Source organism: Coregonus lavaretus (genome assembly GCF_964263955.1).
Source record: "Coregonus lavaretus genome assembly, contig: HAP1_SCAFFOLD_830, whole genome shotgun sequence".
NCBI lineage: Eukaryota > Metazoa > Chordata > Actinopteri > Salmoniformes > Salmonidae > Coregonus > Coregonus lavaretus.
Genome location: NW_028167000.1, coordinates 142420 through 165571, shown reverse-complemented (window position 1 = coordinate 165571; position 23152 = coordinate 142420). Strand labels below are relative to the sequence as shown.

Below are 23152 nucleotides of genomic sequence, written 5' to 3'. Positions count from 1 at the left end.
GTCGCTTGATGTCTGTGTGTGTTTCCCCCTGAGCGGATGCCTATTTCTAGATCGGTGGGGGGCAAGGTTTGGCCACTGGAGGAGAAAAGCTGCGTTTCTGTTTTAGAGAAGAAATCCTCACAACCTAAACCCTTCACACACACAAAGAAGCACACAAACACACACGTCTTTATATAAACTATGGTACCAGCAAGGATTTCCTATACTGGACAACTTGTTACAGATGTTGATAAGTCATTGATAATAATCTGCCAATTTTTTTCATGTCATTACATGAAGATATAAGGGGGGGGGGGGGTCATGCACTACATGGCCATGCTCGTCGAACATCTCATTCCAAAATCATGGGCATTAATATGGAGTTGGTCCCCCCTTTGCTGCTATAACAGCCTCCACTCTTCTGGGAAGGCTTTCCACTAGATGTTGGAACATTGCTGTAGGGACTTGCTTCCATTCAGCCAGAAGAGCATTAGTGAGGTCGGGCATTGATGTTGGGCGATTAGGCCTGGCTCGCAGTCAGCGTTCCAATTCATCCTAAAGGTGTTTCGATGGGGTTGAGATCAGAGTTCTGTGCAGGCCAGTCAAGTTCATCCACACCGATCTTGACAAACCATTTCTGTATGGCCCTCACTTTGTGCACGGGGGCATTGTCAAGCTGAAACAGGAAAGGGCCTCCCCCAAACTGTTGCCACAAAGTTGGAAGCACAGAATCGTCTAGAATGTCATTGTATCCTGTAGCGTTAAGATTTCCATTCACTGGAACTAAGGGGCCTAGCCCGAACCATGAGAAACAGCCCCAGACCATTATTCCTCCTCCACTCAACTTTACAGTTAGCACTAAGCATATGGGCAGGTAGCGTCCTCCAGGCATCCGTCAAACCCAGATTCGTCTGTCGGACTGCCAGATGGTGAAGCGTGATTGATCACTCCAGAGAGTGAATTTCCACTGCTCCAGAGTCCAATGGCAGTGAGCTTTACACCACTCCAGCCATAGCTTGGCATTGCGCATGGTGATTTTAGGCTTGTGTGCGGCTGCTCGGCCATGGAAAACCATTTAATGAAGCTCCCAACGAACAGTTATTGTACTGATATTGCTTCCAGAGGCAGTTTGGAACTCGGTAGTGAGTGTTGCAACCGGGGACAGATGATTTTTACGCGCTACGCGCCGCGCCGTTCTGTAAACTTGTGTGGCCTACCACTTTGCGGCTGAGCCGTTGTTGCTCCTAGACGTTTCCACTTCACAATAACAGCACTTACAGTTGACCGGGGCAGCTCTAGCAGGGCAGAAATTTTACAAACTGACTTGTTGGAAAGGTGGCATCCTATGACAGTGCCACGTTGAAAGTCACTGAGCTCTTCAGTACGGGCCATTCTACTGACAATGTTTGTCTATGGAGATTGCATGACTGTGTGCTTCATTTTATACACCTGTCAGCAACAGGTGTGGCTGAAATAGCCGAATCCACTAATTTGAAGGGGTGTCCACATACTTGTAGCCATGTAGTATATCTACAGTGCAATCTGAAAGTATTCAGACCCCTTCACATTTTCCACATTTACGTTACAGCCTTATTCTAAAATTGATTAATCCTCATCAATCTACACACAATACCCCATAATGACAAAGCAAAAACAGGTTATTATACATTTTTGCAAATTTATAAAAAATAAAAAACAGAAATATCACATTTACATAAGTATTCAGACCCTTTACTCAGTATTTTGTTGAAGCACCTTTGGCAGCGATTACAGCCTCTAGTCTTCTTGGGTATGACGCTACAAGCTTGACACACCTGTATTTGGGGAGTTTCTCCCATTCTTCTCTGCAGATCCTCTCAAGCTCTGTCAGGTTGGATGGGGAGCGCTGCTGCACAGCTATTTTCAGGTCTCTCCAGAGATGTTCGATCGGGTTCAAGTCTGGGCTCTGGCTGGACTTGAACCTTGAACTGCGTTGTCTTGGCTGTGTGCTTAGGGTCGTTGTCCTGTTGGAAGGTGAACCTCCGCCCCAGTCTGAGGTCCTGAGTGCTCTGGTGATGAGTGGTAACTGGTTTCCTCCAGACGTGACGCTTGGCATTCAGGCCAAAGAGTTCAATCTTGGTTTAATCACACCAGAGAATCTTGTTTCTCATGGTCTGAGAGTCCTTTGGGTGCCTTTTGGCAAACTCCAAGCGGGCTGTCATGTGCCTTTTACTGAGAAGTGGCTTCAGTCTGGCCACTCTACCATAAAGGCCTGATTGGTGGAGTGCTGTAGAGATGGTTGTCCTTCAGGAAGGTTCTCCCATCTCCACAGAGGAACTCTGGAGCGCTGTCAGAGTGACCATCGGGTTCTTGGTCACCTCCCTGACCAAGGCCCTTCTCCCCCGATTGCTCAGTTTGGCCGGGCGTCCAGCTCTAGGAAGAGTCTTGGTGGTTCCAAACTTCTTCCGTTTTAAGAATGATGGAGGCCACTGTGTTTTTGGGGACCTTCAATGCAGCAGACATTTTTTGGTACCCTTCCCCAGATCTGGGCCTCGACACAATCCTGTTTCGGAGCTCTACGGACAATTCCTTCAACCTCATGGCTTGGTTTTTGCTCTGACATGCTCTGACAACTGTGGGACCTTATATAGACAGGTGTGTGCCTTTCCAAATCATGTCCAATTAATTGAATTTACCTCAGGTGGAATCCAATCAAGTTGTCGAAACATCTCAAGGATGATCAGTGGAAACAGGATGCACCTGAGCTCAATTTCGAGTCTTATAACAAAGGGTCTGAATAGGTATGTAAACAAGGTATTTCTGTTTTTTATTTTTAATACATTTGCAAACATTTCTAAAAACCTGTTTTCACTTTGACATTAAGGGCTATTGTGTGTAGATTGATGAGATTATTTAAAAAAAATCAATTTTAGAATAAGGCTGTAATGTAACAAAATGTGGAAAAAGTGAAGGGGTCTGAATACTTTCCGAATGCACTTTATATTCAATACAATTCACGAGTTGATTTAAAACCTATGTTTAACCCTTTATCATGGTTGGTCTCTTGACTGATTTGTCCAAAATCGTGTTACATAAAACATTACTTTTCTGTCCTTACATTTATGGCAGTGTACGTTGTCATTATATCATATATTAAGCATTACTCTGTTAAATTAGACATTGAACTTGAACCATGTAAGAATCCTGGGTCTAGCTAGCAGACAGTTTTTTTGTATAGATATCTCAGAAATGCAGTGTAACTATGTAACATTTTGTGTCTCCTTTTGTTACATGGTGAAAACAGTTTTAATGGGCACACAAATCCAAAATAATAAATGCCATTGAAAAATCAAACGCTTCTAACCGAGTCACCTTACCTGCATACTTAAAACCTAAATTGATACTGTCGTTAACGTGGTTCTTCAATAATTATGCATAATACTTGTTGGATTCGGATTTGGTGTCGAGCTGTTTAATTACGTTGTGATAAATTCACACATTACCATCTGATACAGAAAGGAATTTTCGAATGACTGCCAAGTGATGAACAGCTGTTCTGATAGCGCATGCAATGCAATAACAGCCCAAGTACTGGAAAAAAGGTGTTTGCGATGAATGTCCAGAATACTTTGGTGTCTCATTCCTTAGGCTGGTGGAGACAGTTGTGCCTGGATCCCCGTTGGATCTGATATCACTAGCGACATGACGTTGATAATATGTTGTTGTCTGGTTGATTTACAGCAGGGTCTCGTTAGATTTAACAGAGAAAGCAGCAAGGCAATGAGTTCATATTTTAATATGTTTTTGGGCCTCGGATTGGACACGGAGTCTAGCTGTGCGAAATTGTGTAGGATAGACTATTGCGCAACACCCAACGCTCTTAATTATTCTGGATATAATGACAACAAATTACATAGCCTAGTGGGTTTATTCACAATATGATCTGTCAACTAAATAACATGACAAATACATGTTGTTTTCCATGTTACACCTGTAATTTTAAACAACAAGGGGCTTGAAGTAGCCCACTTGAACATGAATTTGGAGCTCAGAAATTGAAGTACTAGAATATGCCTACCTTGAGTTGTAAATCAGACATTTCGTAAATTTGGTGCTTGAAAAGTCCCGCGGCTGCAATTGAAGGGTGTTGCGCAACTGTGGTGCTGTAAAACCACGTGCGGTTGTTATGAGAACGACATCATCTAATGTTGGCTTCGACTTGGCTTTCCATACAAATCCTTACATTAAAAAGGAACCTTGTTTTTGTTGACTTTCTCATTAGAAAACCAGCTATGGTGGGATTCATTCTACCACTATTCATGGCTTAATTATGTGTGCCTGCGTCGACCACATATGCTACAGAAAAATCGCCATGCATGCATCCAATCTATTTAGTCAGGCAACGTCCACATTATTCTCACATATTTTATAATGTAATAATAATTAGAATATCAAGGCCTAAATAATTAATTATTCTTAAAGTGATAATGACCTACTTTTTCCATTTGCACTTTTTGCATGCTTTTTGGGGGGAGGGGGATTCTATATTAGGCCCTGTATGTACAATTATATAAATTATACAATTGTATAACATTGTTGAGGTCCTTGACAATGACAAAAGTCCCTGAAACTCCCTGAATTTGACTTGCCAATGTCTGTATGAACCCTGCTTAAAGGATGTATAGTCCTAGGCCTATGCTGTGGAGTTATGGGCCAATTTGCATATATTCACTTTTATTCCTCTAAGTACATATCTGGAATTGCAAAAAAATCATTTATATTTTAGTTTCAAACCATTTAGAAATGTTTATCCCAATGTCACACTGGCCTCATTATTTATAGAAAGCCCCACATACATTTTCAACAGAAAGTAGAGTTGTGCGCATGCGTGTGCGTCTTTGTGTAATGTGTGAGTGTGTGTGTGTGTCTGCTTGGTCACGGTGGTTGAGCACTCTGATTAATGCTTACAGAGAGACAACAGATGGGGGAGAGAGGGGAGATATGAGGGGAGAGAGGATATAGATGGTGGAGGACAGGGAGTTGGAGAGAGATATGAGGAGTGGGAGAGAGGGAGAAACAGAATCAGAGCGAGACAGAGAGAGAGAGAGAGAGAGAGAGAGAGAGAGAGAGAGAGAGAGAGAGAGAGAGAGAGAGAGAGAGAGAGAGAGAGAGAGAGAGAGAGAGAGAGAGAGAGAGAGAGAGAGAGAGAGAGAGAGAGAGAGAGAGAGAGAGAGAGAGAGAGAGAGAGAGAGAGAGAGAGAGAAAGCTGGAAAGAGAAAGTAACGTAAATCCATCCTAACCCTGTGATAATGCTGTGGTTGTGTTGTGGCAGTGTTTTAACCATGAGGTTGTGTTGTGGCAGTGTTTTAACAATGTGGTTGTGTTTTGGCAGTGTTTTAACCATGTTGTTGTGTTGCGGTCTAGGTTCCACCATGACTACAGGGTTGCGGTCAGTATAAATGACTACCTGGACATCTACTGTCCATTCTACACCAACGGCCCCCCGGCTCACGGTCGAATGGAACGCTATATCCTGTTCATGGTCAACCACGAGGGGTACACTTCCTGTCAACACAGGATGAGGGGGTTCAAACGCTGGGAGTGCAACCGTCCTACCGGTCATGACGGACCCCTGCGCTTCTCAGAAAAGTTCCAGCTGTTTACGCCTTTCTCCCTGGGCTTTGAGTTCAGGCCGGGGCACGAATACTACTATATCTGTGAGTAATATCTCACACCACTACAATATAACTAATATGTGACTAAAATATTGTACTACTACAGTACTACCACTATAATTGTGAGTAATATCTTGTACTACTACAGTACTACCACTGTAAATGTGAGAAATATGTCTTACTACTGCAGTACAACAACAACATATTATGGGGTGAATCGTAACTTCCATTTAAGTCGAATTTGACATGAATGCATGACTAAGTACAATTTTTGACTTCAATATAAGTTAGGATTTACTCCTCTTACTACTACAGTACAACTACTAGTATATGTATTACTACTGCCATGAGGAGAGAGAGAAGAGGAGGAATGAGAGAAATGTAGTGGGAGGGAGGGCAGATGAAGGGTCATGGTTATTTCCTCTGAGCAGCAGATTTTTATGATGTTGCTCTGAGGTCAGACTTGGCTCTTCTTATCCTCTCACTGTGTGTGTGTGTGTGTGTGTGTGTGTGTGTGTGTGTGTGTGTGTGTGTGTATGCGTTTGTGTGTGTGTATGCGTTTGTGTGTGTCTCCCTTTCAATCTCATGGACACCAGATGTAGTGGGATCACCCAGGTCTAACCTGGACCCCATTCACAGTGGCGTAACAGACATAGCAAACTACAAACTCTCTCCATCTCATTTTATTTCCCTCCCTCTTTCTCCCTTGTCAGCGTCTCCTCATCCCAACCATGTAGGGAGGCCGTGTCTGAGGCTGAAGGTGTATGTCAGACCCCCGGGTAAGTCACGCTCTAACTACACACACACACACACACACACACACACACACACACACACACACACACACACACACACACACACACACACACACACACACACACACACACACACACACACACACATACACACACATATACACACACACACACACAGAGAGAAGACAGAGGAGAGTAGAAAGACAGACAGAAATCCTCTCCTTTAAGTTAAGTTCCTAATAGAGACATGACTACTCTCCTTTACATTTTGTTCCTAATAGAGACATGACTCCTCTCCTTTACATTTTGTTCCTAATAGAGACATGACTCCTCTCCTTTAAATGTAGTTCCTAATAGAGACATGACTCCTCTCCTTTACATTTTGTTCCTAATAGAGACATGACTCCTCTCCTTTAAATGTAGTTCCTAATAGAGACATGACTCCTCTTCTTTAAATGTAGTTCCTAATAGAGACATGATTCCTCTTCTTTAAATGTAGTTCCTAATAGAGACATGATTCCTCTTCTTTAAATGTAGTTCCTAATAGAGACATGACTCCTCTCCTTTAAATGTAGTTCCTAATAGAGACATGACTCCTCTTCTTTAAATGTAGTTCCTAATAGAGACATGACTCCTCTTCTTTAAATGTAGTTCCTAATAGAGACATGACTCCTCTCCTTTAAATGTAGTTCCTAATAGAGACATGATTCCTCTCCTCTGTAATTACCAGTTTTTTCTGACTCTGACATAGAAACCTCATCTTCTTCTAAAGACTTTCTACAATTAGCATTGTGACTGAGTGTGGGTGTGGGTGTGGGTGTGTGTGTGTGTGTGTGTAACTGTATTAAACTGTAATTAGGTTGCTTTAACCCCCTGCTGAGGTCTTGGCGACATTCGTCTCCTCTCTCTCTTTCTCATCTTACACTCTTTCTCCCATTCTCTTTCTCTCTTACTGGGTCTGTAACTCCAACACTTTCTTCTTGTTATTCCTGTGTTATTTTCTGTCTATTCTGTTGTTCTTTCTCTCCAATCAGTTGGTTGTTTAGTTTCCTTTCTCTCTACTTTCAAATGCTTCTACCATTTTCTCTCTGCTTTCAGATCGTTCTGTCCACTTTCTCTCTGTTCTATTCTGTCCTATCTCTCCTTTCAGATGTTTTCTGTCCTCTCTCTCCCTGTCCGTTCTGTCGTTTTCTTTCTCTCTGTCGGTTCAGACTTCAATGTTTTCGCTCTCTGTTGAGTCATGCTGTCATTCTCTCTGTCTGTTCCAGGCAGTTCAGGGTTTGAATCTCCAGAGCCCTTTCTGACTGATGGAGCTCCAGACTGGGTCCCAGAGTCCCTGCTAGCCCCAGCCCTACTACCCAGCCTAGCCTCACTGCTACTGGGCTTCCTCTCATCGCTGTGACCCCCCCTTCCCCTAGAGCAACACCTAGACCAGAGTCTTTGCTAGAAGACTGCCTGTAGGACTGCCTGGCTGACTGTCCCTCAAACCCCCACACGCTCAGGGAGAAACTCTCTTTCAGTCCTGGATTAAAAACCACTGTGGGTCCCCAGGACAAGCATTTACAGCCCCTGGGCTAATTCATGGATGAAGAGCCCCTGGTCTAAACTTAACCCTAACCCCCCTGGGGGGTCTGAAGGGACATGGCTGGGGGGTGGGGGTCGTTGGCTGGACACACATATGCATGACCACTGTGAATCTGGACTGAACTGACTAAACTGATGGTGTTTCTGTTATGCTTACATGATCACATATCATTTAACTGAATATGGTTCTACAGATGATGTCATGGTTATATTTGAAATGGCAGTTAATTAGACTTCCAAAGTGCAGATCTGACACTAAGAAGCCTTCTGATGGACAGAGAAACCATTTATATTTACTGCTGCAACCCCCAGCCCACAGAGGGAAGAGGAGAAGAGGAGAAGGGGGAGAGGGAAACATGCAGTGTGAGAGAGATAAATAAACAAAGAGAAGGAGAGAGAAAGAAAGAGAGTGTCTGGTGACCGAGACTTCTTTAATGTCGGGAAGGGAACATAATGAGAAAGCACTGTGATCACACACACACACACACACACACACACACACACACACACACACACACAACAAACAAACAAGAACACTGACATGTTTCTACTCTGTTTCATCTTATTTTTGTTCCGTTTAAAAGCACCATCAATTATTCATATGTGAGAGAGAGAGAGTAGAGAGAGAGAGCGAGAGAGTGAGAGAGCGAGAGAGAGAGATGATGATATTCTGTTCTTCTGATTATGCGTGTTTTAGTGTGCATTATCTGCCGGTAGTTGGTTCTATCATATACAGCATTTACGCTAAGGCAATCCCTGCCATGGTTTAATGTATAAAAGGTTTCCTTCATGTCTCAATCTCATCAGTTTGTCTCCTGTTCTGTTCTGTTGTTTTTGTCAAGATGATGAGGGACAGGAGAAAAACACACCAATAAAGATTGTTTTGTCTACAAAGTGACTGACAGTGATTATTGTCTTCTACAGTGAGGCAGGAATAGTTGCTATTTCTTAGTTGGTTGACACCATTGCCCTCTGCTGGCCAGTGAGTGTCACAGTTGTTTTCTAAATTCAGGGGGAAACCCAAGTTATTTGTAATTGGGAGGGAAAGGGAGTTTTCTGTAAAAACATGTTTTTGTTTAATGGCTTTCCAATTCATTACTTTCACTGAAAAAAACAACGAGAGAGAAGAATAAAAAATGTAAAATGAACAGCAACAAAACAGTTATGCACAGACCTACACTGTTTACTAGGGCATGGAGTATGTCTTCGTCTGGGAAAACTCCTAGCCTTAGGTCATACTACAAAACATACAGTTTTATGAACCTTATGGCACCTCAAGGTGTCTCTTGAGGTCCTGGATCTCTCTCTCCATGTGGTAGATATCATCAGACAGCTGCCTGTGGCCGGACTGGGCCTTCATCAGTTGGCAGTGGAGACGCTTCACGATGGCATCGTACCGTCTGTTCTGGATCTGAGAACAACACACTTTGGGTTTTAAACAGAGATATTTCTTTCCTTTTTGTATATACAGCACTTTGAGCTGCATGTATGAAAGGTGCCATATACATAGTTATTCTTATTATGAATAGTGTACATGGTGGGTCTTTATCTCCTAACATAAACTGTCTGGAGTCAGTTATTTTCTGTTGGATGAGAGGGAAAAATGGGGTGACTGAGCGTCAGACAATAGGGATTCACTACCGTACCTCGATATGCTTCTTGATCAGTGTGTGACTCTCAAACTCCTTCAGGATCAGCTCTCTTCTCTCAGTCACCATCTTCCTCCGGGCTGAGATCTGCCCCCTCAGGTCATCCATCTCTTTCTGTCAAGAGATCGCAGTTTTATTATTGATTCACGACAACGACTTGCGGAACGGTTGAAGTGGATAAGACAGGGATCACTGGACCAAATTAAAGTTAAAAAAAATAAAAAATCCCATATGACTGTAATCTGTCAACTTCTACCCTGGTTCCTCAGCTGCTCTGACCTGTGCCTGCTTCACAGCATTCCCCTCTGGGTTCTCCAGGTCAGCCCTCAGCTCTTCTCTCCTCTCTGTGAGCACTCTGACCAGAGCCCTCTTCTCCACTAGCTCCCTGTGAGCCCTCGTCTGGCTCTCCGCTTGCAAGACGGCTGCCCGGTGGCCCTCCATCTTGTTCCGGTAGGTGTTGTAACCGGCCAGCATGCAGCGGGAGTTGTCCTCCTCTTCCTCAATCAGCAGTCGGAGCTCTGTGTTTTCGTTGTAGGCGGTGATGGAACGCAAGCCCAGGTCTTGCATGTGTCGCTGCAGGTGTTCCATCTCACCCTCCAGGATGAGAATCTGCCTCACTTTGGATTTTAACTCCACTTCAGCTTCTTTGCCTTTCTTCTCAATGTCTGATAGTATGGCCTGGTAGCAGATGAAAACAAAAAATGGTTTATGGAGTTTTTACATTTTACTGGTCAGTGTGTTAGCAGGTAAGGAGAGATTCACCTGGAGAGAGCTGAGCACTTGTTGTTTCTCCTGGAGGGCCACAATCTGGGCATATCCTTGTTGAGAGACATCTTCTAAAGCTTGAGTTAGTGAGAAGTCAGGCCCTCCGTGTGTCTCTGCAGCAATAAATGGAAGGGGGGCTGTCACATCTGAAGAAAGACACATAAGGTGGTTTGTTATTAGCTAAACTAGCTAGCTACCTACATTAGCTTGTTGTAGCCTCCTAGACTAACTTTAGCTCTTTAGCAGCTCGACCCCCAACAACTTTAGCCCTACTTTGCTGCTGTTTTAGCAAAGCATCCCGAGAGAATACAGGTAGTCCAACATTTTATAAGGAATTTGCTATATGTTTTTTTTTACCATATTCCATCGTCAGCTCAGCAGAGTTGGCCATGTTGACACGTTTGTTGTTGTGCGCGAAAAATAGTTGATTTTCGCGCTCAGCTCAGCACGTGCGCTCTCTTGGCCTGACTGACGCGCATGGGGGTTTCCCGTTGTGATTCCCACAATGCGCCCCATATTGACTGACATCACCTCTAAAACATTTGTCGAGTAAAACAATATACTTATGTTAAGAATTAAACAATTAAAGAAACCACAAGTTCGGACACACCCAAAGAGTTGTATTGAATTGAGAGGCTCATCTTCATTTTTCCAGATATTGGAGAAACGTTCATTTGTGCCCTTTCCACTCAAAATGTAGGGAAAATAAATAGTGATTGTTATTAAAAATCCAATGGTCAGTGAAGTAAACTAAAGGAAATGTAGGCCTAGTTTTCTTATTAATTAATTTATTTTACAATGGATTGTCAGATGTCTGGATTTGATTCTATTCATTATTTTTATGTGATAAATGACAGGGACTGGTTACTACGGTTTCTGGTGCTATGATACAGTATAAATGTCAGTTATGTGTATTTACATGTTTCTTTGATCCCTGGGTGAGGCCATAGCCTACTGGTTAGGTCCACAAGTGGTGTTTTGTGTTTAGCGACTCTCTCTCTCTCTCTCTCTCTCTCTCTCTCTCTCTCTCTCTCTCTCTCTCTCTCTCTATCCATGGGTGGGTATTTACATTATACATCTAATTTATGATATGAAAAGACGGCAGTTATGGAGAGAATGTGTCTGTAGGCTATTTGATTGCACACAGCAGCCCTCCAGGATATATACTCAGTCACTCATTTCGTTTCCTTACTAAAACCAGAATATAGGAAGGATATAAGTCAGTTCTGATACACCCCCATTACGCTTCCACGCACACTTCCTGTAAGTGTGTGTGCATGTGTGTGTCAAGTGCTTTCAGTTTTTGTGTAGCCTACTGGAAATGTATTGCGACCACCCAGATGAACAAAACAATGTTTCATTCCCAGGCCCATGAAAATCAAATTAAATCAAATTGTATGAATAATGGTCAGATTTGCCAAATGGAGGGCGTGGGAGAGCTTTGTACGTCTCTGTGTGTGGAGTAAAGGTGGTCTAGAGTTTTTTTTCCCTCTGGTTGCATATTTAACATGCTGGTAGAAATGAGGTAAAATGGATTTTAGTTTCCCTACATTAAAGTCCCCGTCCACTAGGAGCGGCGCCTCTGGATGAGCGTTTTCCTGTTTGCTTATGGCCTTATACAGCTCATTGAGTGTGGTCTTAGTGCCAGCATTGGTTTGTGGTGGTAAATAGACAGCTACGAAAAATAAATAACGTGGTCTACAGCTTATCATGAGATTCTCAACCTCAGGAAAGCAAAACCTTGAGACTTCCTTAATATGCAGCCTATAAAGCCATGACCCAGTAGGATTTGGCTGTTATGGGCTGCCTGGGCTGAAGGCTGGTGAGGGACCCACCATTTGGGAAACATTAGCGATATATTTTAATTACTAGCACAGGACCTGATAGTAATTTCTGCTGGTGGATGTAAATATTTGATTTGTTGTTTTGGTTTGTTCGCACACTGAAAATAGCAAATTGTTTGAATGTGATGTCCCCTGTAGCTCAGTTGGTAGAGCATGGCGCTTGCAACGCCAGGGTTGTGGGTTCGTTTCCCACAGGGGGCCAGTATGAAAATATATGCACTCACTAACTGTAAGTTGCTCTGGATAAGAGCGTCTGCTAAATGACTAAAATGTAAATGACTGTTGCAGTTCCCCAGGTGTGGTTGAATGTTTAGGTATAGGGAAAACACTGGGCTATTATTATTAACATGTTTGCATCCAGATGCTGAAATTCTGAGTAATTAGCTGCTGTGGTTTCTGTGTCTTGTGGCTTTATTGAGACAAGTTTACAGTGTACACAATAGGTGCAGGTGTGTTTACGAAATTACGAAAACAAAACAGCTGTGTGGCAGTGAACATCATGATCATAAAGGCTATTGCTCCATTACATCCTATGGACTTTTTATGCATTTGAATTTCTCATGTGTGTTTGATTAAATAGAGCCCTCCTCCGTCAGTCTCAGTCTCAGTCCCATAGACACAACAGGATAAGCTGTATGTATGACTCAACAGGGTGCTCTCCCTCCCTCCCTCCCTCCCTCCCTCCCTCCATCTGTGACTCAATATAACCACAACTATTTCCTGTCTGGTTCCCTGACATTGTCTCTCATTCTCTGAGTTTCATCAGCACTAAAACATGTGTGCCAAAGAACCGGTTTTGACCAGGTGTTCCTGTTTTCACCCTAGTCTGCATTGTGTCAACACAACAACAAAACATGGACTAAAAGTATGTGTTGCTATTATTTTGTCCACTCCATCCTTCCTCAGAATAGGAAGAGAGACAATGAAGAGGGGATGGATGGAGATAGAACGTAGCTATGTTTAAATGCCATGAACTAGAACAGGGGTAGTTGGCTATGGGTGGTCAACTACATTAATCCCCTATTATTCATCTCACCTGCTGTTATTTGGGCTACCTGTGTTTTGAGGTGAACCTAATACTGATACTGAGGCTTGGAAATTGGATTTGAAGCACAGGAGGCTGGTGGCACCTTAATTGGGGAGGACGGACTCGTGGTAATGGCTTGGGCGGAATAGGTGGAATGGTATCAAATACATCAAACACATGGTTTCCATGTGTTTGATGCCATTCCATTTGCTCCGTTCCAGCCATTATTATGAGCCGTCCTCCCCTCGGCAGTCTCTACTGATTTGAAGTATAGTAATTTGAGTGCTTGCGTCAGCAGTTTTACAATTTAAACCTTTATTGAAAGCCGAGCTGATTCGTGTGCTATTGTTGCCCATTTTCTGAAAGGCTATAGAATGGTGCCAGCTACTGTATATGCCAGACTGAAAACAAATGAAACAGTCTTGTTTCAGTAGACGACTTTAATGCTCTCTAAACAGTGCAACTGTAGAGCTGAGATGGTGTGGTTATGTGGCGTTAATGCATGTTTTGACATGGAAATGACATAGGAGTGAATAAATATTTCAAGGGAAACATGGTGTGTGTGTATTGAATTGTGCTCTAATCCAAGCATGGACGGATCGATGCCTCACTTTGCAAATGGTTTTCATGTGAAGAAGGCAAACTGAGCACAGTAATGATGTTAGACGTCAACAAAAGAGTATCTCATTTCATTTTAAATCAGAAACATGAGACGGGGTGGGGGAAGGGATCAGTGAAATCAGAGAATGAGTAAGGAGCATAGGGGGCCTCTAAATGTGCATGACACAGCACTCCCAGCATGCAACACTAATATAACTGGAGTTATTCCCTCCTAACCACAGACAGCACATAAAATCGAGGCGCCCTGCGCTCGCATGCCTGAGAGAGTGTCAAGTTTTCAGAGATCTGCTGAGGTAAACAGTCTCAGGGTGAAACGTAATGGTCTAATGGTATCCCTGTTTTCCTATAAGATGGGTTGAAGCATGACGATATTGGTGATAATAACAGAGCATTTATTATCTCTCTCCGGTATTATTGCAACTGTATACGGCTTTATTGTAATGTTCTAGAAACACACACAAAACTGAACACAGAATTGAATACGAGAGACATCTAAAAGCTTCTTAATGAGCAGTCACTGAGACATGATCACAAAAAATACATAAATATTGAAAACTGCATAAAACGAAATTAAAAGTGAGCCAAATTCAGTTTGTTTTTGCAGTATAAAAATACAAAAATAAATTCCACATGCAGACAGTCCAGCTATCTAACAGATATGAATTCCACCTCATCTACAGCCCTGAGCTGGGAATGGGATTAAAGAGATATCAGTTACTAATTAGTCAATGAAGTGCCCTGGGTCTCCTTCCTCAGTCATCAGCTGCTGATTCTGAAGGCCCCGAAGTAGCTTCCCTCAGCCTCCGGGTCCAGCAGCCAGGAGTTGGACACGCTGACGTAGATACCGTCCCCGGGCCTCAGGGGGAAAGCCCCTCCCTGCTGCTGGCAACACATGTGGTAGTGGCCCCTCTGCCAGCGCCTGGTGCTGCCGCTTTTCATCAACACAGCTGGCCTGAGGGGGGCACTGTGACTGTGACGCTCGTGGAACACATATTGTATAAGAAGGGCACCAGCCCCGGCCCCAGCACCAGCCCCAGCCCCAGCCCCAGCTCCATCTTCTCTGTGAATGCCAGACTCTGCTGAAACCCCTCTTCTCCCTGGAGCATGAGACTCAGACTCCATCAGCGACTCCTCTACCTGGTCGTAGTACCTGAAGCAGGTTTTGGCGTAGATGTAGTACAGGCCTCCCTCGCGGACCAGGATCCTGCCGTCATGGTACCCGATCTTGGACAGGTGTCCCTGGGTGTGGTCCCAGTGGATCATGGTGGTGGTCTGGATGTCTCTCTGGATGTGCCCACTGGGTGGCTGAATGGGCAGGTGGGCTGATGGTGTGACCTCCCTGGGTGTTTTTGGGCACCTCTGTGACTCCCCTCTCTGGAGGTTGTCCGAAGTCTCAACTAGGGCTGGTCCGGCCTGGGTGACCTGAAGTTGCCAACGGAGACAGCGGCAAGAGAGTTTAGAGGTCACAGTAGCCCAAATCCCTCATTGGGCATCGATACACTGCTGTTAGAAGCTTTTATTGAGTTATTGACCACTTTAACCTTTTACTGCAGTAGGCTAAATCAGGGTCACACAGAGTATTTCTTGGTAGTCGTAAACAAATCTACTTTGAAACAAAAGTATACACCTCACACACATGGTTATGGGCTTAAAAAAAGAAGACACATCATGTCAGATATAGAGTTGAAATGTATTACATTTTGAGTTTGCATCCCAATATTACCCTTTATATACAGTACCAGTCAAATGTTTGGACACACCTACTCATTCAAGGGTTTTTCTTTATTTTTACTATTTTCTACATTGTAGAATAATGGTGAAGACATCAGAACTATGAAATAACACAAATGGAATCATGTAGTAACCAAAAAATAGTTAAACAAATCAAAATATATTTTACATTTTAAATTCTTCAAAGTAGCCACCCTTTGCCTTGATGACAGCTTTGCACACTCTTGGCAATCTCTCAACCAGCTTCACCTGGAATGCTTTTCCAACAGTCTTGAAGGAGTTCCCACATATGCTGAGCACTTGTTGGCTGCTTTTCCTTCACTCTGTGGTCCAACTCATCCCAAACCATCTCAATTGGGTTGAGGTCAGGTGATTGTGGAGGCCAGGTCATCTGATGCAGCACTCCATCACTCTCCTTCTTGGTTAAATAGCCCTTACATAGCCTGGAGGTGTGTTGGGTCATTGTCCTGTTGAAAAACAAATTATGGGATGGCGTATCGCTTCAGAATGCTGTGGTATCCATGTTGGTTAAGTGTGCCTTGAATTCTAAATAAATCACATACAGTGTCACCAGCAAAGCACCCCCACACTATCACACTTCCTCCTCCATGCTTCACGGTGGGAACCACACATGCGGAGATCATCCGTTCACCTACTCTGCGTCTCACAAAGACACGGCGGTTGGAACCAAAAATCTCAAATTTGGATTCATCAGACCAAAGGACAGATTTCCACCGGTCTAATGTCCATTGCTTGTGTTTCTTGGCCCAAGCAAGTCTCTTCTTCTTATTGGTGTCCTTTAGTAGTGGTTTCTTTGCAGCAATTCGACCATGAAGGCCTGATTCACGCAGTCGCCTCTGAACAGTTGATGTTGAGATGTGTCTGTGACTTGAACTCTGTGAAGCATTTATTTGTGCTGCAATCTGAGGTGCAGTTAACTCTAATGAATTTATCCTCTGCAGCAGAGGTAACTCTGGGTCTTCCATTCCTGTGGTGGTCCTCATGAGAGCCAGTTTCATCATAGCGCTTGATGGTTTTTGCGACTGCACTTGAAGAAACTTTCAAAGTTCTTGAAATGTTCCGGATTGACTGACCTTCATGTCTTAAAGTAATGATGGACTGTCGTTTCTCTTTGCTTATTTGAGCTGTTCTTGCCATAATATGGACTTGGTCTTTTAACAAATAGGGATATCTTCTGTATACCACCCCTACCTTGTCACAACACAACTGATTGGCTCAAACGCATTAAGGAAATACATTCCACAAATTAACTTTTAAGAAGGCACACCTGTTAATTGAAGTGCATTCCAGGTGACTACCTCATGAAGCTGGTTGAGAGAATGCCAAGAGTGTGCAAAGCTGTCATCAAGGCAAAGGGTGGTTACTTTGAAGAATCTAAAATGTAAAATATATTTTGATTTGTTTAACACTTTTTTGGTTACTACATGATTCCATATGTGTTATTTCATAGTTTTGATGTCTTCACTATTATTCTACAATGTAGAAAATAGTAAAAATAAAGAAAAACCCTTGAATGAGTAGGTGTGTCCAAACTTTCGACTGGTACTGTACATGACAGAAGACTGAAATATAACAAAACCGTTTGACATAGAAACACTGGATTTTCGGCGGGTTTCTGAAATAATGTTTATTAATTATGAAATTATAAAAAATATGAATAACATTCCACCCATTAGGCCACTAGGTCATTTGACTGCAGGAAAGGGGTCTACTAATGTTTACATACTGTTATCCCTACTTTATATGTACAGTATATACTATATTGTAGTCATGGCTCATCCTATATAACTACCTCTGTACACACCTTTTCTATTCATATACAGTGCATTCGGAAAGTATTCAGACCCCTTGACTTTTTCCACATTTTGTTCGTTTGCAGCCTTATTCTAAAAGTTATTAAATTGTTTTCCCTCATCAATCTACACACAATACCCCATAATGACAAAGCAAAAACAGATGTTTTTTAATTTAGCTAATTTATAAAAAATAAAAAACTGGAATATTACATTTACATAAGTATTCAGACCCTTTACTCAGTACTTTGTTGAAGCACATTTGGCAGCGATTACAGCCTTTGAGTCTTCTTGGGTATGATGCCACAAGCTTGGCACATCTGTACTTGGGGAGTTTCTCCCATTCTTCTCTGCAGATCCTCTCAAGCTCTGTCAGGTTGGATGGGGAGCGTCGCTGCACAGCTATTTTCAGGTCTCTCCCAAGATGTTTGATTGGGTTCAAGTCCAGGCTCTGGCTGGGCCACTCAAGGACATTCAGAGATTTGTCCCAAAGCCACTCCTGCGTTGTCTTGGCTGTGTGCTTAGGGTCGTTGACCTGTTGGAAGGTGAACCTTCACCCCAGTCTGAGATCCTGAGCGCTCTGGAGCAGGTTTTCATCAAGGAGCTCTCTGTACTTTGCTCCGTTCATCTCTGCCTCGATCCTGACTAGTTTCCCAGTCCCTGCCGCTGAAAACATCTCCACAGCATGATGCTGCCACCACCATGCTTCACCGTAGGGATGGTGCCAGGTTTCCTCCAGACGTGATGCTTGGCATTCAGGCCAAAGAGTTCAATCTTGGTTTCATCAGACCAGAGAATCTGAGAGTCTTTAGTGACCTTTTGGCAAACTCCAAGCGGGCTGTCATGTGCTTTTTATGAGGAGTGGCTTCAGTCTGGCCACTCTACCATAAAGGCCTGATTGGTGGAGTGCTGCAGAGATAGTTGTCCTTCTGGAAGGTTTCTACCATCTCCACAGAGGAACTCTGGAGCTCTGTCAGTGACCATCGGGTTCTTGGTCACCTCCCTGACCAATGCCCTTCTCCCCCGATTGCTCAGTTTGGCCGGGCGACCAGCTCTAGGAAGAGTCTTGGTGGTTCCAAACTTCTTCCATTTAAGAATGATGGAGGCCACTGTGTTTTTGGGGACCTGCAATGCTGCAGAAACGTTTTGGTACCCTTCTCCAGATCTGTGCCTCGACACAATCCTGTCTCGGAGCTGTATGGACAATTCCTTCTACCTCATGGCTTGGTTTTTGCTCTGACATGCACTTTCAACTGTGGGGCCTTATATAGACAGGTGTGTACTTTTCCAAGTCATGTCCAATCAATTGAATTTACCACAGGTGGACTCCAATCAAGTTGTAGAAACATCTCAATGATGATCAATGGAAACAGGATGCACCTCAGCTCAATTTCGAGTCTCATAGCAAAGGGTCTGAATACTTATGTAGATAAGGTATTTCTGTTTTTTATTTTTTATAAATTTGCAACAATTTCTAAAAACCTGTTTTCGCTTTGTCATTATGGGGTATTGTGTGTAGAGGAAAATGTTTTATTTAATCCATTTTAGAGGCTGTAACGTAACAAAATGTGGAAAAGGTCAAGGGGTCTGAATACTTTCCGAATGCACTGTATATATGTATATTTATATTACAGACTCTGACATTGCTCATTCTGATATTTCTTAATTTCTTACTTTTTACTTTTTGGATTATGTGTGTATTGTTTTGTATTGCTAGGTATTACTGCACTGTTGGAGCTAGAAACACAAGCATTTCACTGCACCTGCGATAACATCTGCAAATCTGTGTAAACCAATAGACTTTGATTTGATTTGTTGCGGTCTTGAAATAAATAAGACTACTTTGTAAGCCATAAGATGCAATAGCCAGTAAAACCGTCCAGACAATATGAAACACTTTGCCTCTGTCTGAAGTTTAATGTGTTATAAATGTTGTGGTGAGGGAGCAACCACTTGAAATGGATTACATTTAGTGCAATGTGTATTTGTGGTGATCATTGTGTATAATTCATTTTTTGTCCAATGTTTTCTTGCAGCACATGCAAACTGTTATGACTGCTATAACTTTACTACAATACATTTTTTCTTACTAAATACAACTTTGTGCTATAGACTTACATAGATTTTATGATAATGTGTTTCTACTTTCTACATTAGAGGATACTTTTGGTATAATCCAATCTAAGATTAATAGATTTATGCATTATGATTTGTATTATTATGATTACCTTACCTGTTGAAGATGTCCTGTCATGTGAAGTACAACAGCAACACTTGATACCACTTGAAGTAATCCCATGATAACGACGGTACCAATAAGAGTTCTGTTTGAAGTTGGCTCTGTTCTCCTGAGCTGCTGAAATCTTGGCAGAGTGCTTTCCATTTCATAAAGATCCGTTTATTACTGTACGTTAAATATCCACTGTGTTTCATAAAAACAGACCCAATGTTAGGCTATGTTTTCCCTAAAATGTGTTAGTATTTCAGCGTACTCTCATTACCAATAGAAGTTTTAGGAGGTGGGTTTCTTGGTTTAGTACCCCCTCTTTGAGGACCAATCAGATTACAGATTAATTTAAATAGCTATTAACACCGCCAGGGGGTACTGTTGTAAAATACGGGGCACAAAAACATTATTTATGACTACATATCCCAGCATTCAACATCACTCTTTGACCTTGCTGGAAACATGATTATCTTCTTCTCTACGATGTTACTAAATATGAGATGATAAACTCATGTAACCAGTTGACACTTATTTCGTATACATTGTAGCCAGATGCTTATGCATAAATGTATTGGAGTGTGCGGCTCGTGCGCACGCCTCATCTCGCCCCGCCACATGCACAACAGAATATGGAAGGAACTAGCAAATCGATCACTCGTATCATCAAGACGTTATTGTAACAATAATTTGGGAGATTTATATCGGAATGAGTCTGTACAACGATATCTTCGGCAGCTTGTGGAAGAGTACAGAGATGTCACCAAGACATTACAACATGCGTTTCTCAACGACTCCGACAGGAAAGAGTTGAACAAGAGACAGGTGGGACTTTCACCAGTGGCCAATGCGTTTCAGAGCGTTGAACATGCCGTGAAAGACCTTGAGGAGGTCGACACTCTGCTTCAGAGTAAGTAAGCTGTGTTCTATTTTGTGTATTTTGTTAATTGCTAACTAGTTAGTGTTTTTTCTGTATCTTGCATTCATAAGTGTCTGTAATGCCTGCTGTGCCGCAACTGACCAGAAGGGGTCGCCCATGCTTCAATAACAATGTGCTAACTGTGAAATATGTGTCATGGATCTGAAAATGTTATACATTTACATCCATATTCTATTTTTACAGGTACAGTCGGTTCCAAAGAGGAAGACCAACACATGGTCCAGTTACTGAAAGAGGAACAAGCTCAGATCACCCAAAAAATCGAGTCACTGAGAAAAGATGTAAGAACAGACATTAGACACAGAACATTTTAAATGTCTGCCTTAGTCAGTCTGGAACTAAATGAGAAAATCTGAATTCATATTTCCCCAGTTGATCCAGGCACTAGTACCCAGTGACCCACACGACACCAGTAATGTCCTTCTGGAGGTGGTAACAGGGCGGACAACAGGAGGTGAGTCAGTGAATCAGTTCAAGGTAATTACTCAATGAACATCATAGGCCATGGACAATGGCTCTCCATTACACTCCTGGTCCTAATGATAATGTATGTCCCCTCTCTGGTACACATGTTTTCATCCAGGTGACATCTGTCAACAGTTCACCAGAGAGATGTTTGACATGTACCAAGGCCTTGCCAGCTACAAGAACTGGGACTTTGAGGTCTTCAACTACACACCTGCTGAATATGGTATTGCTTCTATTCTGTCTGTCGGTCCTACCGTCCTTCTGTCTGTGTTTTGTGGAATTGTGGGTCACTGGATGAAAGTGTCTGTTTTTATGTATGATTGGTTGGTGTATTTATTGTCTGATTGATTATCACTCAGGTGGGCTGCACCATGCGGCAGTAAGGATAGCGGGGGAGAGTGTGTACCGGCTTCTGAAGCATGAGGGAGGGACACACCGGGTCCAGAGGATCCCCGAGGTGGGCCTGTCCTCCAGGATGCAACGCATTCACACAGGAACCATGACCGTCATCGTCCTGCCACAACCCAACGAGGTACACCTGTCTGTCTGAACCCGCTGTCTATCTGCCTTTCTGTCTATCTGTTAGAATGATAATAGATTGGCATTCTGTTTTGTAGCTGGACATCAGCATTGACCCTAAGGACCTGCGGGTTGATACGTTCAGATCGAGAGGGGCGGGAGGTCAAAGTGTCAACACAACAGACAGTGCTGTCCGAATAGTACACCTGCCAACAGGTAAGAGCTTACAGTTCGGGGAAACAGGAAATGTATTGAAAATTCACTTTAAGAATTTTTATTGAAAACCAATGGTACTTCTCAATTCTTGATTTGGAATTTCAATTGATCTCCTGATATTGACTGAATTGAAATGGAATTACTGACTGACCCATGCTCTCTGACCCTAGGTACGGTGGCAGAGTGTCAGACGAGCCGCTCTCAGCTACAGAATCGTGACACGGCCCTGCACGTGCTGAAGGCCCGCCTCTACCAGAGCATGATGGGCAGAGAGACGGAGCAGAGACTTACGGCACGCAAACAGCAGGTGATCCGCGACACACAGTCCCATCCTAACACTTTACTGTCCCCCTCCTCTCTCCCCCTTCCCCACTCATGTTGCTCCCTCTCCAGGTGGGAACTCGCTCCCAGTCGGAGAGGATTCGCACCTACAACTTCAGCCAGGACCGCGTGACAGACCACCGGACTGGCTATGTGACCAGAGATATCAAGGTGGGCTCCTAACTATGCAAACAAGCAGTCTATAATGGAAGTTGATTTATTCTGTAATGTGTGTCATGTCATGCTTTACATGTAGTGGTAACAGTTTTGTTCTGTGTGTCTTGTCTATTCTCTTGGCAGGAGTTCATGAGGGGCGGGGAGCCACTGGATGATCTGATCTCAGAGCTGTTGGAACACGGAGAGAAGGAGGCTCTGCTGGAGCTGACCTGCAGTCCGAGACACTGACTCGACAGTGTGACGCCTTCGTTCTGGGAGCTAGCTAACGTGACCCACCGCTGCAGCACTGACAGGAGAACAGTCAGACTGGTGGAGTCAGAGCAGATATGGAAGCAGTGGTGCGAACACTGATCCTGGTTCAGTTTATGTGAAAAGAATGGCGTGTGTGGAGAAAATAGAGAGCAGAGAGAGCCTGGCTGCAGACAACCCAGCTCTTTGACCAGTCTCAAACATATGCAGAATTACACCCTAGCATCTTAATAAAGAAATGGAAGCAGTGGTGCGAACACTGATCCTGGTTCAGTTTATGTGAAAAAAATTAAATTAAAATTAATAAAGACATAAAACGTTACTGGAAATAGTTGCCGATGATCCCTGCTCCTATTGGGTGTGTCAGAGCTATGATTCAGCCCAACACACACGCTCTAATCTCTAGCACCCAGGCTGTCTGGCAGCTGGCCAGTCATGGCATCAGTATCTCTCCTACACAGCCATAGCAATGTGTGTGTATTGGCACCAATGAAGAATTACCTTCGTGGCTACTCAAGCCCCTGTGTAATGTTTATTGTGAAATGTTTGAGTTGCTCTGACGGAAGTCTGCAAAATAAATCTGTGGTAGACTATTGATGACTAAAGGCTGATGGA

At 43.2% G+C, this 23152-nt stretch overlaps 4 protein-coding genes across 4 annotated transcripts in view; 2 read left to right on the top strand and 2 right to left on the bottom strand.

Annotated features, from left to right (window-relative positions):
• LOC311114016 (ephrin-A2-like) overlaps positions 1-7790 on the top strand; it is a gene marked incomplete at both ends in the record, with an annotated part of 25472 nt that extends 17682 nt beyond the window's left edge. Inside the window, 3 exons of the mRNA XM_084189281.1 lie at positions 5383-5675; positions 6347-6412; positions 7657-7790. Coding sequence (XP_084045407.1) covers positions 5383-5675; positions 6347-6412; positions 7657-7790 — 493 coding nt within the window. The remainder of the gene's footprint in view (positions 1-5382; positions 5676-6346; positions 6413-7656) is intronic.
• A 1446-nt stretch (positions 7791-9236) lies between these two features.
• On the bottom strand, positions 9237-10777 carry LOC311114012 (coiled-coil domain-containing protein 122-like; the record flags this gene model as incomplete). Its single annotated transcript, XM_084189277.1, has 5 exons — positions 9237-9383; positions 9619-9735; positions 9901-10299; positions 10384-10532; positions 10744-10777. The coding sequence occupies 5 exons, from the start codon at positions 10775-10777 to the stop codon at positions 9237-9239; spliced, it is 846 nt and encodes a 281-aa protein (XP_084045403.1).
• A 3860-nt stretch (positions 10778-14637) lies between these two features.
• Positions 14638-19806, bottom strand: LOC311114011 (tumor necrosis factor ligand superfamily member 10-like; the record flags this gene model as incomplete). The annotated part of the gene is made up of 2 exons (XM_084189276.1): positions 14638-15300; positions 19657-19806. The coding sequence occupies 2 exons, from the start codon at positions 19804-19806 to the stop codon at positions 14638-14640; spliced, it is 813 nt and encodes a 270-aa protein (XP_084045402.1).
• Positions 19807-20078: 272 nt separating this feature from the next.
• Positions 20079-23129, top strand: LOC311114005 (peptide chain release factor 1, mitochondrial-like). The gene is made up of 9 exons (XM_084189271.1): positions 20079-20557; positions 20771-20868; positions 20960-21041; positions 21171-21278; positions 21415-21587; positions 21673-21790; positions 21961-22097; positions 22184-22282; positions 22412-23129. The coding sequence occupies exons 1-9, from the start codon at positions 20203-20205 to the stop codon at positions 22514-22516; spliced, it is 1275 nt and encodes a 424-aa protein (XP_084045397.1). The 5' UTR covers positions 20079-20202; the 3' UTR covers positions 22517-23129.
• The last annotated feature ends 23 nt before the right edge of the window (positions 23130-23152 follow it).

What these genes read in the sequence shown, in the direction of transcription:
- LOC311114005 (XM_084189271.1), top strand. Translation starts at nt 20,203, where the DNA reads ATGCTTATGCATAAATGTATTGGAGTGTGCGGCTCGTGCGCACGCCTC. An exon ending in TCGAGTCACTGAGAAAAGAT is followed by an intron (nt 20,869 to 20,959) that starts GTAAGAACAGAC and finishes ATATTTCCCCAG; the next exon opens with TTGATCCAGGCACTAGTACC. An exon ending in ATGTGACCAGAGATATCAAG is followed by an intron (nt 22,283 to 22,411) that starts GTGGGCTCCTAA and finishes TTCTCTTGGCAG; the next exon opens with GAGTTCATGAGGGGCGGGGA.